We start from the raw sequence: 18,672 nt of genomic DNA, 5'->3' as shown, positions 1-18,672 counted from the left end.
GTAGGGCAATGTGGCATATTTCTGCTAAGAGGTAGTGAGAGTAACAAGAGAAACAGAGAATGATTGCCTGTTAAAATTGGGAGTGAAGGATATGAGTGAGGTAAATTTGGCTCCTCAAACCACCAGCATGAAAACATACAAGCACTTTTATTATTTTCTGTTATTGTTTTTCCTCTTTAAATTTCGCTAATTGTTGAAAATATCTTTCCGTTATGTAATACAAGGCAGGGACCCAGGAAGTCTACGATAGAGGGAAAGGGGCAGGGAAGATGACAAAACCAGGCTGAAAGCTGGAGGCAGGGGAAGGGTGGCTTCTACCCAGAAAAAAAAAGGGGGGAAGAGAGTATAAAGAAGTGTCCAGATTGGCTGAAATAGCATCCCAAAGAAGAGAAGAGAAGGAGACTCTTATTGTGTTTGCTGATTGCTTCGACCTCCAGTCTGACCGCTTCAGCGTTGGGAGAGAAACCCTCCCTCCTGCCCCTGCCCCAACTGGGGCACAGGGTCAGCCGGGATGCGATTGCGGGGAGATCAGTTGGAGGTATCAGAGTGAACACTGCCAGGGCCTTCTGTAGGGGAGGTCACTGATGAAGGGGTAGTAGCATCCTGCCAACCTCCATTAGCCTAGAAGGGAAAAAGGGAGAGAAGTCAGTTCTCTGTGATCTGGTGGCCTTTGAGCAGACAATGACAATGAGGTAGCTTGTGTAAAGGACCTAGCACAGTGCCTGGAAAATAGGGCACTTGTCAAATAGGCTGTTACTATTGCTGATATTATTCCCACCACCCTCAGATGAGTTAAGGTCCTCCCAGTAAACCTCTGGGTACAATGTTAACCCCTCCCACTTGTGTAGTGTGTTCATACTCCTTAAAGATGTTTGAATTCAGTTTAAGCCATTAGATGGTTATCGTGTGTGCTGTCGTGGAATGATAGCTGCCCTGCAGGTCAAGAGACCCAAATTCTAGTACAGATTTTGGCAACAACTAGTTGCTGACCCTGGCAAAGTACCCTCACCTCTTTGGCCTTGGTTTCCCCTTTTGAACAATAAGAAGGTTGGCCCAAATGGTTTCTAAGGTCCTTTCTAGCTCTGAATGGTCCACATGTCTATGGGATTCCAAATTCCTGTACTGTGCAAGGTTCTGTACTATATGCTCTTGGGTATAGAATGATGAGTGACTAAGGTTCATATCCTCAAGGAGGGGGTTAAGACAAGGACATGAATGAAGTAGAATGCAAGATAGAACCTAAAAAAATGGTAGAACCCAGTTATTATGAAGGTTCAAATGAAGGCAACATCACATCTTGTTGGAGCATCAGGAAAGGCTTCAGGGAGGAGGTACTCTTCGAGGTGAGCCTTGAAAAGTACAGAGGGTGATTCAGGTGAATATAACAGGCAAAACAATGGTGCCAAGACTATAAGGACTGTGCTGAGTGAATATATCTAAAGAGGTGGTGAGATGGGAAACTACAAGTTTGATCCACATCTGTAAATCATTTTTCCAAGACTCTCATACCAGAAGCATGCAAACAACGGAATCGTTCAAACAGATTTGTTTTAATGGCCACCCTTTTCAAAACAGATTTTGCCACTAAAATAGTTGAGGAATGATATACTATAGTGGTTAATTCATGATACATAATTCATGATTGTTTATATGGTTTAAAGCATTGAAATATAAACGTGCTAAAATGTCCCCTCCCCCATCATTATGTTCATTTGGAGTTAATACACCTCAACTCTGGGAATACTGTTAATCTTGAATAGACTAGGTCTTAGGCATCCCTGGTAAATGATTTTTTATTGCACTTTCCTCTCCTTTAATCCCTTGGAAATTTTGAGGGTAGATAGGACAGGTGCCATTTGGGGAGGGCCATGGTGTCTATGGAAACCGTGGTGGCGTAGTGACTAAGAACTACGGCTGCTAAACAAAAAGGTGGGTAGTTCAAATCTACCAGCAGCTCCTTGGAAACCATATGGGGCAGTTCTACTCTGTCCTATAGGGTCACTATGAGTCAAAATTCACTCAGTGGTAACGGGTTTCGGTTATGGCTTCCAAATTTTTGTATAATTCACAGTACATAGGAGAGTGCCTGGCACTTAATAGGCAGTAGCAACTGTCTGTTCACATTTCATTCCTAAGAAAGCAGAAGGTATAAGAGAAGAGCAGGCCTCTAACTTTCAAATCTTTTTCTCTACCATTTTCATCCATTTGGCTTTCTTTTTCATTGGCTCACTCAAATGATGCTCCAATTTTCCCAGGAAAGCCAGGATTTTAATTCGAAGTAGCTCCCACAGTTACTTCGGCATAAAGGTAGATTTTTGTCCGAACCTCACTAAGAAGGAGCAGGTCACTCACAGATCTGGATACCAAAGAAGATGAGAGGTTGTCCTGGGAAATGATGATAAGAACACTTGCCCTCAATACTGAATGGATGAATACCTGCTCTGGGTTCAAATCTCTGCTACCTCCTAATCTAAGCAGGTAACTCCTCCCACTCCCTTTCTCCTTAGAAGACATTTCCTCCTGTAGTTTGTGATGGGAGATTAGACAGAGCACGAGGAGGGAGAAAGGAGAATTTTTTCCTTTGTCACAGAAGGCTTTTACAGCGTTTGGAGGTCAGCGCTCTGTCATATCACTGGAATCAATAACAGAATTAATGGAATTCCTTAATGCGGGTTTGTCACTGGGGGCGACAATATCTTAGCCTCACCTCCCAACCAAGAACATACATGCCGGTGCGTGCCATTTTAGATTGAGAAAGTCAGTTATGTTTACCTTTTCCCAAAGAAAATCCTTTAATGTCATTTATGTTTTCTGATTATGAAAGGAAGAGGTAAAATAGGAAAAGCATAAAAACAAAATTTAACACCCATAATCCTACCAATCGGAGATAATTCCTGTTAGCATTTTGCTGTCTGTCTGTCCTAATAATCATTTTTATATGTGCACGCTTACCAGATAGTTAGGGGAGTGTGTGTGTGTGTATGTGTGTGTTTGCATAGCAGAGCAGCATGGGGTTTTAAGGAAACATGTCATGAAGCAGAAAGCAAATCAAAAACCAAACCAAGCCTGTTGCCGTCAAGTCCATTTTGACTCATAGCAACCACAAGTTAAAAAAAAAAAAGCCATGCATCTTAGAATCGACCTGGTGTCGGAAAGGTATGAGGCAAGCAGATGAGGGAGCTCTCTGAAAGTAGTCAGCACCCATGTCATCACAGCACATGGCACAAAGGAGTTTTATGACATTGCTCACAAATCACCACTCTTATCATTATTTAGTCAGGCTTAATTCCATTAAAATAAGTGGTGCCCCAAATGAAGCTGTTAGTAAAGAAAATTAGCTCTGTGTTGTTTCATTAGAAAGGAATGTGCAAGGCATTGTATAGCCCAGAAGGTTCTCAGAGACTTCTTTTTGAGCCATCTCTGCGCAGAAACAACTCAAACAGGAGACATTTGATCTCCTTCCCTAAAAAGGTTTCTTTCTCAGACCCAACGGGTACTTTCTATCTCTGAAAACATCCTTTGTGGAAGAGACTCTGTATCAGTGTCCAATTCTACATGTTATTCTGCGAGGCAGGCTTATGCAGCAAGACCAAATCTACCCCTTACTTCCACTAGGTGAAGCCTAAGCCAGCAGCAGGTACAACCTGAGACCTCACAGAGGCGGAAGCTAAGAGAATATAAAATTAGGACACAATACAGCAGGTTTCCTATATGAGAGGCAACAGAGAACTCACAGATGGTAGGACAAGGATTAGTTCAAGCTGATATCAAAACCTGCATTTTAATTATGCCAGTTGGCCTAATGAAGAAGACATAAAAATCTTCTATTAAAAAAAAAAATCTCATTAGCTCCCTTTTTTCATCCCCCCTCCATAGGCCCCACCACCACCCATGCACCTACACACACCTCAGTGTGAGCAATCCTCCCAGCCTGCCCAGGACTCTCCCTGTGTTAGCACTGAAAGTCCAATATCCTGGTAAACACCTCAGGCCAGGGCAAACCGGCACCCTACCTGAGGATATCCCAGCTATGGCCTTCTTGTTGTTATCTGCCGTCCACCGGCCCCCGACTCATGACAACCCCACGCACAACAGAAAAAACATTGCTAAGTCCTGCACCATCCCCATGATCAGATGCAGATCAGACTGTTGTAAACCACAGAATTTTCACTGGCTGATTTTCAGAAGTAAATTGCCGGGCCTTTCTTCCTAGTCCATCTTAGTTTGGAAGCTCTGCTGAAACCTGTTCACCATCACAGCAACACACAAGCCTCCAAGGACAGAAAGGTGGTGGTCATGCATAAGGTGCAGTGGCTGGGAATCAAGCCCAGGCTTCCCACGTGGAAGGTGAGAATTCCATCACAGAACCACCAAGTTTCTGCTGAATTTAGGACACTCTAGCCTCCGGTGTTCAAGTTAGATAAACAAAAGCACTTTTTGGATTAAGCATGTCTAACTAGAAAAGGTGAGGAATTCTTTTCTCTGAGGTGCTTTATACAATGGTATGTTCTCTGGTGCCGCTGCTGCTAAAACGTCCACAAGATCAGAAACTGCGAGCAAAGCCAACTTAACCGGTTTCCCGTAAATCACTTTGGCTGCTTCAGCTGTATCGTTCCAGCTTTAATGTAAGGCGTTCAGAGGCTGCTCCGTCTTGGGAAACAGCTGACCTCGCTTACTGCCACGTTAACCCTGGGGAGCAATTCCTTCCCTCGTCCTCGACTGCTGGTGAATATCAAGTAGGAAACGCCACCTTTGTGTGTTTATTTATCTCTGGGCGCAGTGAGAATCGAAGATGCTCTGGTGAACAGCCGTGCGCGGTGACGGGAAACGCGACTTTTGTTTCCTTTTCCTCCCGCACTCCAACACCTGCCTTCAGTTTCAGATGCAAAGTATAACCTCTATCATAGAAAGGTGCATGCCTCAGGATGCTGAAGTCAGGGACCTTAGTGACAGCTTACAGGGGTGCGGGGTGAAAACCGCAAAACCAAACAGGCCCTTTTTATCTCTGAAAACATCCGTAGTGGAAAAGACTCTATCTATATCAGCGTCCCGTTCTACCTGTAATTCTGGAGGCAAGGCTTGTGCAGCAAGACCAAATCTACCCCTTCTACTAGGTGAAGCCTGAGCTAGCAGCAGGTACAACCTGAGACCTCACAGAGGGGGAAGCTAAGAGAATATAAAATTAGGACACAATGCAGCAGGTTTCCTATATGAGAAAATTGGGATTTTCAAAACAGAAATTAACGGTATTCAGGTACAAAGTGATTCAGGAACAGAAACAATGGGTATTTACTCTATGCCCCACCCTCATGAATTTGGTGCCTAATTTGATGTACACCAGATTTTGCCAGAATGTCATCTAATAGACAAGGTGAAACATGCCCAGCTGAGGGGGCGGGGGAGCTGGCTATTGAGGTAACAGTGGGGCGACAGTGGAGGGGAAAAGCCTTGAGATTTCTCCTGACAAGACACAAGAGCACAAAAATGCCACCGAAGCCCTGACTTCTCCCTTCTCTCTCACCCTCTTTGAAAAGGCACAGAAGCCACCTGCAGTTGTCTGTCCCTCACTGTAGCAAATCCAGTGGTCACTGGGCTGCAATCTGCCTGTCCCTTCCTCCTCTCCTTCCCGTTCTTCCTCTGCGCTTACCTTAGCAGCACACCATTGATGCAGAGAATTCATCACCTGATGTGACAGCCCAAGTGAGCCCGGCACTAAGAAACTCTCATTTGCAACCCAGAAATACGCTGAGGTACCACAAACCAGCTGATGTCAGCACCGAGTTGAGCTAGATCTGCATATGGGCCAGGTGCCATTACCAGAGATGCCTTCAGCGTGGGTGAGGTGTACGTGTTCCAGGCCCTCAATCACCCAGGTACTGGTGGGGCCGGCCAGGAAGAAACAAAGAAACGTGGACACATCTCCTCTCTCTCTGTCTCTCTCTCTCTCTCTCTCACACACACACACACACACACAAACACACAGAGAGAACCACCATATATCAGGCGAGAGAGACATCAGTTCACATACTGGAGGTCACACCCTAGATCCAGCATTTTTGTGTCAAACTAGAAGAAGAGCTATGTTCCCTGGTATGTTTACACTTTTCCCAAGATACACAGTGAGCACTTACTAAGGGATGCTCTGGGAGCTACTGGAAAGCCCCCTTAGGACCACCAAAGGATTCCAAATTTCCTGAGGAAATTTTACAATGGTAAATACATCCTGGCCCAGTCTGGCACCCTTCCAGTCCCATCTCTAGCTGCCACCAGAGTGATCTTTCAAAAACACAATTCTGATCAGGTCACCTCCCTATTTAAATCTTCTATGGGTTTCCAATGGCCCTGGGATGAGGTCAATGTCCTCAGCAGGCATGCGATGTCCTTGACCCCACTTGCTCCCCAACCCAATGCTCGTGTTTAATACTTCGGTCATATTAAACTACTTGAAGCTCCTGTAACCAGAGCTGCTATGTCATTTCTGCTTCTCCCCCCATGAATGTAACACCGTCACTCATCCAAGGACATGCCACCCACTCCTTGGCTGTCTTTCAGCACTGACTTTTAAGTATTCTCGCACCCCTATCTATACTGGGCAATGCCCTTCTCCTCTGCAGGCCCTTCGCTGTCTGTATGTCTGTCTACCGCAGCACCTAAGCTGCTGTATTGCCGATGTTCTGTCACATGTCCACCTCACCTGCCAAACTATGAGGGGCAGGGCTGTGAAATTTATCTTTGATTCCAAAGTGCCTCGCATAGTGCCTGATGCAGCATAGGTTTTGGTAAACATGTGGTGGATGGATATATGAAGACAAAGTAAACGTTCAGTGTGAGGTAACATCCACCCTCAATTATGGGTGTAGAGAGATGGATGGTACCAGGTCCCTGACCTCCATGACTCAGCCTGACTGCATGTAAACAGCTGGGCACACCTAGAAAATATCCAAGAGACAGAACAGAGGCTCTAACTTTCAAGGTAACTTTGCCATTTGGGCAGTGATCTGTTCTCTTACTAAATCAGGGAGATATGGGACTTCATATCTCATCTTTAACAAGCAGCTATGATTAATATTGGTATTGCTCTGTTTTGTTTTTAGGGAAAACAGTTAAGACACTGGATCTGCCTGCTGCAACTCCAGAGCTTAACACACCATCTCAACATGGCACATTCCTGACAAGGCACAAGGAGAAGGGAGATGTCCTGCCCTAGATCTGTCTCCACGTCACCACCTTAGGTATAGCGGGAACTGCAAAAGTGTACGGAACAGACATAGTTTCCAAATGGCCTGGTGGGTCCTTGTCCCCTCCCCCCTCCATCTTTCCTTTCCCAGGGCTGGGACTCTTCAGCCCCACATGCAGTCGCAGCTTCCACCTTATGGTTTGGGAAGACAGCTGTCAGAAAAACAGAGGACACCCAGTGAGATGTGAATTTCAGATAAATAACAAAGCCTTTTTTCAGTGTAAGTATGTACCATGCAATATTTTCACTTGCTAAAGCTGGCAACCCTATCTGGGAGTAAATTCCACTCTCGGCCAAAAGAAAACATACCCTGGTCTAGTTTATTAACAAAGGAACTCAGAAACAATTTTGCTGCTCATCCTGCTCTGACCTTTTACGTCAGCATCTTCATACAAGAACTTCATCTTTTTGGCTGAGACCATGTCTACCAAGCTCATGCCTACCTTCGGTGAAATTTATCTCAGTTCTTTCAAGAATGAGACAGTGACCTGCTCTTGAAGTTGAAATCCTGCTCTCACCAACTACTGTCTACCACCATATTTACCCAAATCAGTCCTCTGTCTGGATAATCCCATATTTCTGGCTCTAGGATTCCTACTTCCAGGGCCCTTGCCTGCTGAGGTGAATTAAAAAAAAAAAAGTCTGGTTTCTGCTCTCACAGATTTTTACTGTCTTTTGAGAAATACACATTACCAGGTGGTGAAGAGTGCTATGAGAGAGCCCAACATGGAACCTCATTGAGGTTGGGCTTCAGGAAAGGTCAGACTGAAGGTGAACCAGGCAAAGAGTGGGACCAACCACAGAAGAAACGGGCTGTGAAAGGTCCACGGAATGGACGAAGGCCAGCAAGAAGGTGGTATAGGAAGCATGGTGGTGAGAGAAGCAAGATGGGGCTGGAGAGCTGGGAGGGCCTGGTCATGCCAGGGCATGCAGGCCCTGTGATGGCCTTTGATTTTTTTTTTTAAATCCTCCATGAGATGATAAGTCGTTCAACAACAAGGCATTAGAGAACCAGGATTGTATCTGACCCAGTGGCTGCTTAATTAAGTACCTGAGTTCAATGCATAGAGAAACGGATGATTTCCCTGGCCCTACAGGGACGGCTGGGCACTGGTGCCCATCATCAGCGCACAGTTGCACACGCAGGAATCCTAACAGTAATTCTCTTTCTCTGAGTGATGAGTATATAACGGTACACAAATTCAGTGTGAACTCCTATTCCTATTTTCTAAGTGGGGAAACTGGAACTCAGAAACTAGGGTTTGCCAAACATAATCCCCATTATATGCCACCGCAGGGTAATGGTGCATTGGGCACCACGTGCAGAGACTGCTGCTACCGATGCTCAGGGCTGAAGGCAAATGTGTCGTGCTCTTCTGTTCACCTTCAAGAGAATCTCTGTGTTGTTTACTAAGGTGCCAGGACCTATGAACCACAAGTCTGGCTTCCAAAAGTCTTTTGGGAAATGTTAACATCTTCTAGTCCTTAGCCATAATCCATTTCAGAACTTGGCTCTGGACAAGACAAACCCTACTCCTCACGGGCTACACAGGGCAATAATACATAATGTTTTCAGGTCCCAAGGCTTATGGAATCCATCATTTTCACCATCATGATGGCATCATTTTGCAGTTACATGGTTTTCCTTAAATGTTCACAAGGCAGAGTCTTTGGCTAAGACCTGTTTGTTAAGATGGTGAACCTGACTCATATTCACTTGGTATGAATATGAACTCCATTGTTAAAAGTCAATATTTCAAGCCTTAACTAGTATGCACCTAACCGCTGCCTAAGTGTTGCTCAGTCAAAACCTAACTGTAAGACTGCTTCATTTGCAACACCGCCATGTTGTGCCATCCTGCCAGCACCCTACCATGGCACTGTGCTACACCAGTGAAGACCGCACATGGGTCACTGCTGAGATCGGGATTTACTTTGGCTCCTTTGCATCATGCTTTTCTAATTCATCTGTCCTGAAGGCCCAGAAAAAATTCTGCCATATAAGGCACCTGAGACACAGAGGTGAATTTTAGTTAAGCCTCTCTGGAGCTCACACAGGATATAAAGTAGTGTAGGTTCGCTTTCTTATTTCTGTTAAAATTATAAATAAACACGTTGCCATCGAGTCAATTCCAACTCATAGCAACCCTACAGGACAGGGTAGAATTGCACCATAGGGTTTCCAAGGAGCAGCTGGTGGATTTGAACTGCCAACCTTTTGGATAGCAGCTGAGTTCTTAACCACTATGCCACCAGGGCTCCAAAAGTACAAATAGGACAGTAATATACAATGTTTCCAGGTCCCAAGATTTATGTGGTCCATTGGTTAAATATACATACATGAGGTTAAAACTTAAAAGTTTATTTTTATTTAAGTTTTCAAAGGTCATCCTGATATCTTGGCAAAGAAAAATAAGCTCAGCTTGATTCAACTAAACAGAGGTGTCTTGGGGCAGAGAACTCTATTTATATCTGAATAAACATCCTCTATGCTCAGAACTGCACAAAGCAGAACACACCCATACTTGTACACATTCACACACAGTGTGCAAAAAGTTCATCATTTCCACATACTTCATCATATTCACGTACGACTAACGCAGATTCAGAAAATGCTCATAGCACAATGAGGAATGTGCACACACAAACACACACACACACTGCCTATACTGCAAAAAGTAGCTGTACAAAACAACAGACACGTCTGTGCAGATAGCCAGCCACACCTACACAATTTAAGCTACGGGTTATTTATTTTTACTCTCAATATAAATGATCTAATTGGCTGATTCCATACAGCTCCTCAAAAATTCTTCCTTTCATTTTTATAACCTTTGGGTTTGCTCTGGCTTTTCTGACACGGCTATGATTTACTAAGGGTACACAGAGCGTATACACACCTAACGATAAACAGGAAAGGGTGTCTGTGAACACACCCTCGTGGTGTACGTCCTGATGCTCTTGGCCACTTCACAGGGAGCTAAAGCCCCTTACACTTTTCTGACCATCCAAGAGACAGCAATTACCCCAGATTATCAGACCAACAATGACATGTCATGTAAAGAGAGACACTGAGCCAACTCCACATCCCAAAGACTGGCATATTCAAGTACACTTAGGACATTAACAGCAATTTGCGTGCCATCACTGAGACAAAGCCACAAAGGCTCCGTTGGCAGCCTCTTATTTTGAAGCCTATTATTTGTGGGAGTTACAGGCTATAATCACAACAGAAACTTTCAAAACCCTTATCTTCCGTGACGCACCAAATCTATTTCAGAGCCGTAATTGCTATGTCACTGGAGACTTTGCTGCTTAATGCACTCAAATGCCATTTAGTGTTTGTGGGGTCATTACAGCGAACAGAGGGTGGGGGAGACAGGGTGGGAAGCTGTTCAGGGAAGGCAGGCAAAGAATGTTGAGGGGAATGTGCTAGAATGGGGTGCTAGCTTCTATGGTGCCTAATGAATTTATGGGAGGGTCTGTTATTTTAAAAATTCTAACGACTGATAAAATGAAAGAGCTTGAAAAAATATCTGTGTACTCAAAACTTCTGAACTCATTTGATAGCACCCTAAGCCTGGTGGTGCAGTGGTTAAGCATCTGGCTGCTAACCAAAACGTCGGCAGTTTGAATCTATCAGCCGCTCTCTGGAAACTCTACGGGGCAGTTCAGCTCTGTACTGCAGGATCCCTATGAGTCAGAATTGACTCGATGGCAATGGTTTTTTTGGTTTAGAGATCGTCAGAGGATGCTGAAGAACACCCCCTCTTATTCTGGGATTCTCAGCCAAGTATATAGGGGGTATTTTTAAATTTTTGTTTTTTCCTTTTAAATAGTCCCAGAAATCTCTGCGGAGGAATGCTTCCACGCACAGTGGGTCTAGGATTCTGACTCGCTGGTTGTCCCGTAGTCATCCTGCTATGGAATGAGAAGGGGAGAGAGGCTGGTGAGATGTTAACAGTTCAATAATGTAGAGGAAATGCGCTATTTTTTCAGGTGGTGAAAGAACAAGGAGGCTGATAAAGCATGTGAAATCAGAGAAAACATCTAGTTGCTCGAAAGGCCATTTTCTTGGCCTGAGTCTAGCTAAGGCCATGAGAAGGCTTTATAAATACATGAGCTTTTGTTTCTCTGACCTGGCTATGAACAAGCCAAGGACTTGTGTATCTGGGAACTCGCAATACTGAAGGTAATACTGGGAGTAGGGTCAATTTTCAAAGAACTTTCCGAATGACAGACATATTTCTAGGTTTTTTTTTTTTAAAACTGTTAGGTTCTATTTATAATCCTGAGTCTTGTTATAGCCGGAGGGCTGGTGGCAAAGTGGTTAAGCGTTCGGCTGCTAACCAAAAGGTCAGCAATTTGAACCCACCCGTGGCTCCACAGGAGAAAAGCCCTATTGACCTGCTTCCGTAAAGATTACAGCCTAGGAAACCCTATGGGGCAGTTCTACTCTGTCCCGTAGGGTTGTTATGAGTTGGAATCACCTTAACAGCAATGGGTTTTGAGCCTTTTTATAGCCCAGAAATAAAGAAAATGTCAAACTAATTCAGATCGCAGGGTTAATTTTTTTTCCCTCTATTTTTAAGATCAGCATCAGTATCACTTAGAGATCCGTCTTGGTGATAATTCTCCTTTTGTTTCCGAGACTGACAGTCCAGTTCTCAGGCTGGAGAATTTTCCACAGGCACAGACAGGCTGAGACCTGGGTCTTACTCCACATAAACCCTCCGCCACTCAGAAGAGTTCCTCTGTATGCTGACTGTGAGCATGACAGGATAATATCCTTACTGTGTAAAGAGCTCTTAGAGGTCAACAAGGAAAAGATGAACATTTCAAGAATGCATATTAAAATAAAAATGACAGGCCATTTTATAATTTGATAATTGGTAAGGAGTACAAAACTGCTAAGACATTGTTACTGAGGGTGTGGGCAAATAGAACGATCATATACAACCAGTGTATAAATTACTAACCAACCAGTTGCTGTTGAATCAATTCCGACCCATGGCGACCAAATGTGTGTGTCAGAGTAGGGCTGTGCTCCACAGGGTTTTCAATGGCTGATATTTAGACATTGATCTCCAGGCCTTTCTTCCGAGGCTCCTCTGGGAGGACTCAAACCTCCAAACTTTCGGATAGCAACCGTGTGTATTAACCATTTGTACTACCCAGGCATGCCATAAATTACTAAAAATTATAATTACATAAATTATATATGTAATTATATATCCCATAAATTAATAGAAAAATTTACATCACAAAGACCTCAGGCGTCTTCATATCCTTTGGCCCAGTAATTCCATGTCTAGGAATTTATCCAAGGAAATAATAACAATATATACTGAATTTTCTGATCTATGATGTTTACCACAGTGTTATTAACAACAGTAAAAATAAACAAATAAACAAAAAAAACCCCAAAACACTTCAAACGTTCCACAGTAGAGATTGATTAAATAAATTACGGACTTTCCTTGTAACAGATTTAAATACAGTTATTTAAAGCTGTATTTAAGAAGAATGTGTTTTGTAAAATATTCATAAGATATTTTTAGTAAAATCAGTAGGTTGCAAAATGATACACTCGATACGATTGTAAGTTTTGTACACCCACACAAACACACACACAAACACAGAAAAGCCAGAAGGCTACAGAGCAAAAAGTTAACAGTATTTTCTTCTGTGTGATTTTTCTGCATTCTCCACATTTTGCACATTGAATATTAACTTGTAATCAGAAAAAAAAGGAAATGGAAAATTTAAACAAAATATATGAAGGAAGTCCATATGCAGTTTAGGTCTTCATTTTGTGGGTTTGCCCAGCCTCTTGAGCTCACTGGTGAAGCCGGGACATTGTAATTCATGGTCAAACACAGGTCTTGAACAAAAAGCTGAGGGAACTGGGATATTTTTGCTGAGAAGATAAAGTTAGCCAAGTGATTTTGTAACTCTTTGCAAAATACAATAACTGCCTATGAAGAGTGTTAGCCAGCTGTTTTTCCCTTTCCACAAAGAACAGTGCCAAGGGAACCGAACTAAACACCGGAGTCAGCTGAGGCAAGATGGAGAGCTCGCTTCATTTTCCCTGCCCTATTGCCCAACACTGGTTCGTAAGTACCAAGAAAATGTCAGCTAAGGAATGAATGAATGGATTGTTGGCCAAGGCCAAGGGTACAGAGACAGCAACATGCCCCAGAAAAAAGTATGGGGAACAGAAATAGCAACAGATATTTGGTAGCTGAATATATAGTCACCAGAGATTTCTGGTGTAAGCTGGTAAAGATCACAGGGTAAAAATCATAGAAAAGTTAGAGGTAGAAAGTGGATACCGGGCTGTGATAAATGGAAAGAAAAAGAAAAGAACAAAAAAGCCATTCACTTGTGGGAGACTGGGAGACCCTCTGGACAAAAAAAATACATATGTTTGTGAGGGGTCTGTTGTTGTGTACCATCGAGCTGAATCCGACCCCATGAGTGCAGGGCAGAAATTGTGCCATAGCATTTTCAAGGCTATGACCTTCGGAAGCAGATCGCCAGGCCTGTCTTCTTAGGCACCTCTAACCACCCACCTTTCATCTAGTAGGAGAGCGATTAACCATCTGCACCACCAGGGTACTCCTGCCCACTACTCTACATACTACTGCTTGAGAATTTTAACCACGGGGGATTCCACCCTGAAAAGGCAAGGCTTATTAGGTGTCTTAGTTATCTAGCGCTGCTCTAACAGCTATACCACAAGTAGACAGCTTTAACAAGCAGAAATTCATTCTCTTACAGTTTAGGTGGCTAGAAGTCTGAATTCAGGGCGCTGGCTCTGTGGGAAGGCTTTATCTCTCTGTTGGCTCTGAGGGAAGGTCCTTGTCTATTATCAGCATTTGTGGACTCAGCGTTCCTTGGAGATTGCCATGTGACTTGGCACGTTGTTGTTGTTAGGTACCATCCATAATGCAAATGCACCAATTTTTCTTTGGTCTTCCTTATTCATTGTCCAGATTTGCATGCATATGAGGCGGTAGAAAAAATATCATGGCTTGGGTCAGTGACACCTTAGTCACCTAAGTAACATCTTTGCTTTTTAACACTTTAAAGAGGTCTTTTGCAGCAGATTTATCCAATGCAATACGTCATTTGATTTCTTGACTGCTGCTTCCATGGGCGTGGACTGTGGATACAAGTAAAGTGAAATCCTTGACAACTTCAATATTTTCTCCATTTATCATGATGTTGCTTATGGATCCAGTTGTGAGGATTTTTGTTTCCTTTATGTTGAGGTGTAATCCATACTGGAGGCTGTGGTCTTTAATGTTCATCAGTAAGTGCTTCAAGTTCTCTTTGCTTTCAGTAAGGAAGGTTGTGTCATCTGCATATTGCAGGCTGTTAACAAGTCTTCTCTAATCCTGATGCCGAGCTCTTCTACATATAGTCTAACTGCTTGGATTATTTGCTCAGCATACAGGTTGAGTAAATAGGTGAAAGGGTACAACCCTGATGCACACTCTTCCTGATTTTTAACCATGTAGTACCCCCTTGCTGTGTTCAAATGACTGTCTCTTGGTCTGTGTACAGGTTGCACATGACCACAATTAAGCGTTCTGGAATTCCCATTTTTACAATGTTATCCATAATTTGTTATAATCCACACATCTGAATGTCTTTGCATTCAATAAAGCACAGGAAAACATCTTTCTGGTATTCTCTGCTTTCAGCCAGGATCCATCTGATATCAGCAATGATATCCCTCTTTCCACGTCCTCTTCTGAATTCAGCTTGAATTTCAGGTAGTTCCCTGTTTATGTAGTGCTGCAACTGTTTCTGAATTATCATCAGCTAAATTTTACTTGCATATGATATTAATGGTATTGTTATTAATTGATTCTGTTGAATCAACTTTCTTTGGGATGGACCCAAATACGGATCTCTTCCAGTCAGTTGGCCAGGTAACCGTCTTCCAAATTTCTTGCCATAGACAAGTGCTTCCAGCATTGCATCCATTTGTTGAAACATCTCAACTGGTATTCCATCAATTGTTGAAAAATTGTTTTTCGCCAATACTTCTAGTGCAGCTTGGACTTCTTCCTTCAGTACCATTGCTTTCCGATCATATGTAACCTCCTGAAATGGCTGAATGTTGACAAATCTTTTTGGCACAGTGACTCTGTGTATTTCTTCCACCTTCTATTGATGCTTTCTGCATCATTCAATATTTTGTCCACGTTGTTTCTGTTTGGTGCTGTTGAGTCAGTTCTGACTCATAACGACCCTATGTATAATAGAATGAAACAATGCCCTGTCCTGTACCGTTCTCACAGTCATTATTATGCTTGAGCCCACTCTTGCAGCCATTGTGTCAATCCATCTCGTTGAGGGTCTTCCTTTCTTTCGCAGACTCCTCTACTTTACCAAGCATGATGTCCTTCTCCAGGGACTGGTCCCTGCTAATAACATGTCCAAAGTATTTGAGATGCAGTCTATCTAGCCATCCTTGCTTCTAAGAAGCATTCTGACCATACTTCTTCCAAGACAGATTTATTCATACTTTTGGCAGTCCATGGTATATTCAATATTCTTCCCCAACACCATAATTCAAAGGCATCAATTCTTCTTCAGTCTTCCTTATTCATTGTCTAGTTTTTGCATGCTTGTGAGGTGACTGAAAACACCATGGCTTGGATTAGGCATACCTTAGTCCTTAAAGTAATATCTTCACTTTTTAACACTTTAAAATTTTGTCCATAGAGTCTCAAATGCTAGCAAGTGGCCATCTAAGATGCATTAACTGGTCTCAACCCACCTGGATCAAAGGAGAATGATGAATACCAAGGACACAAAGTAATTACGAACCCAAGAGACAGAAAGGGCCACATAAAGCAGAGACTACATCAGCCTGAGACCAGAAGAGCTAGATGGTGCCCGGCTATAACTGATGCTGCCCTGACAGGGAACACAACAGAGAACCCCTGAGGGAGCAGGAGAGACCCCAAATTCTTATAAAAAGACCAGTCTTAATGGTCTGACTGAGACTAGAAGGACACCGGTGGCGATGGCCCCCAGACCTTTTGTTGGCCCAGGACAGGAACCATTCCCAAAGCCAACTCTTCAGATAGGGATTGAACTGAACAATGGGTTGGAGAGCGATGCTGGTAAGGAGTGAGCTTCTTGGATCAGGTGGACACTTGAGACTATGCTGGCATCTCCTCCCCGAAAGGGAGATGAGAGGATAGAGGGGGGTTAGAAGCTGGCGAAATGGACATGAAAAGAGAGAGTGGAGGGAGGGAGAGAGCGGGCTGTTTCATTCAGAGGAGAGTAATTGGAAGTATGTAGCAAGGTGTATATAAGCTTTTGTGTGAGAGACTGACTTGATTTGTAAACTTTCACTTAAGGCACAATAAAAATTAAAAAAAAAAAATTGTCCATAGAATCATTCGATATTTCAACTTGAGGCTTGAATATTTTCTTCAGTTCTTTCAGCTTGAGAAATGCTGAGCATGTTCCTCCCTTTTGGTTTTCTAACACCAGGTCTTTGCATATTTCATTATAATAGTTTACTTTGTCTTCTCAAGCCACCCTTTGAAATCTTCTCTTCAGCTCCTTTAGTTCGTCATTTCTTCCATTCATTTTAGCTACTCTATGTTCAAGAGCAAGTTTCAGAGTCTCTTTTGACATCCATTTTGGTCTCTCTTTCTGTCTTCTCTTTTTAATGACCTTTTGCTTTCTTTGTGTATGATGTCCTTGAGGTCATCCCACAACTCATTTGATTTTTAGCTGTTAGTGTTCCATGTGTCAATTCTATTCTTGAGATGGTCTCTAAATTGGGATATACTCAAGATCATACTTTGGCTCTTGTGGACTTGTTTTCATTTTCTTCAGCTTCAACTTGAACTTGCATATGGGCAATTGATGGTCTGTTCTGTTGTGCTGTTGACCCTGGCCTTGTTCTGACTGATGATATCGAGCTTTTCCATTGTCTCTTTCCATAGGTGTAGTCTATTTGATTTCTGTTTATTCCACCTGGCAAGGTCCACGTGTACAGTCACCTTTTATGTTATTGAAAAGAGGTATTTCCAATGAATAGGTCGTTGATCCTGCAAAATTCTGTCATGCAATCCCCAATGTCATTTCTTTCACCAAGGCCATATTTTCCTTCTTCTTTATAGCCTTCTTTTCCAACTTTTGCGTTCCAATCAGCAATAATTATTAGTACATCTTTATTGCATGTTTGATCAACTTCAGACTGCAGAACTTGGTAAAAATCTTCAATTTCTTTATCTTTGGCATTAGTGGTTGGTGCATAAATTTGAATAATAGATGTATTAACTGGTTTTTCTTGTAGGTATATGGATATTATCCTCTCACTGACAGCTTTGTATTTCAGGATAGATCTTGAAATGTTCCTTTTGACAATGAATGAGATGCCATTCCTTTTCAATTTGTCATTCTTGGAATAGTAGACCATATATTTGTCTGATTCAAAATGGCCAATACCAGTCCATTTCAGCTCACTAATGCCTAGGATACTGATCTTCAAGATTTCCATTTCATTTTTGACAACTTCCAATTTTCCTACATTCATACTTCTTAGAGTCTATGTTTCAACTATTAAGAGACGTTTGTAGCTGTTTCTTCTCATTTTGAGTTGTGCCACATCAGCAAAGGAAGGTCCCAAATGCTTGACTCCATCCACGTCATTAAGACTGACTCTGCTTTGAGGAGGCTTCTCTTCCCTAGCCATATTTTGAGGGCCTTCCAACCTGAGGAGCTCATCTTCTGGCACTGTATCAGACAATGTTCTGCTGCTAGCCATAAAATTTTCACTGGCCAATATTTTTAGAAGTACATTGGCATGTCCTTTTTCCTAGCCTGTCTTAGTCTGGAAGCTCTGCTGAAAACTGTCCACCATGGGTATTTGAAATAACAGTGGCATACCTTCCAGCATCACAGGAACATGTAAGCCATCACAATACATTAAACTGACAGATGAGTGGTGTTGTCTTGGCAAAATAGGTTACAATTTAGAATCAGAAACAACTTAGGATACAGTTCTTTGGTCAGCACAGCTTCTCAGCCATGCCCACAGGCAAGCCTGTCTTTCTCCCCTCTCCCCCTCAACCCAGCCTGCAAGTGTTACAAAGCTCTTTGACAAGTATCCAGAGGCACCCTACCCCACCAGCAAGCTTCCTGCCTGAAGGCACTCAGATTTCTCATTCTGTGGGTCAGCACTCCCACTGTGTCATCTCCTGCTAATTTTCTGGTTCTCCTGCTGCTGGTTCTCTGCAGCTGCTTTGTGCCATCTTGTACCATCTCCTGTGTTATACCTCTCTGTCTCCTGGGTATAGGAAGTTCTCAGCATAGGGACCCTGGGTCCAAAGGACCCACTCTGCTCCTGCCTCTTCTTTCTTGGTGGTGGTGAGGTCTCCTGAGTCTGCCTCCAC

The 18,672-nt window shown here is 43.0% G+C and overlaps 1 protein-coding gene across 6 annotated transcripts in view; it reads right to left on the bottom strand.

The window, feature by feature from the left end:
• Nucleotides 1–295: 295 nt before the first annotated feature.
• PBX1 (PBX homeobox 1) overlaps nt 296–18,672 on the bottom strand; it is a 364,215-nt gene continuing 345,838 nt past the window's right edge. For all 6 annotated transcript variants that reach the window (XR_010321590.1, XM_064282887.1, XM_003415210.4 and 3 more), the window contains one exon: nt 296–621. Coding sequence is in view for 3 of the 6 variants with exons in the window: in XM_003415210.4 (XP_003415258.1) it covers nt 529–621 (93 nt within the window). In the remaining 3 variants the exon portion in view is untranslated. The remainder of the gene's footprint in view (nt 622–18,672) is intronic.

Source organism: Loxodonta africana, chromosome 3 (assembly GCF_030014295.1).
Source record: "Loxodonta africana isolate mLoxAfr1 chromosome 3, mLoxAfr1.hap2, whole genome shotgun sequence".
NCBI classification, from domain to species: domain Eukaryota; kingdom Metazoa; phylum Chordata; class Mammalia; order Proboscidea; family Elephantidae; genus Loxodonta; species Loxodonta africana.
Note: the sequence above shows the minus strand (reverse complement) of the source record. Positions and strands in the feature narration are given on the sequence as shown.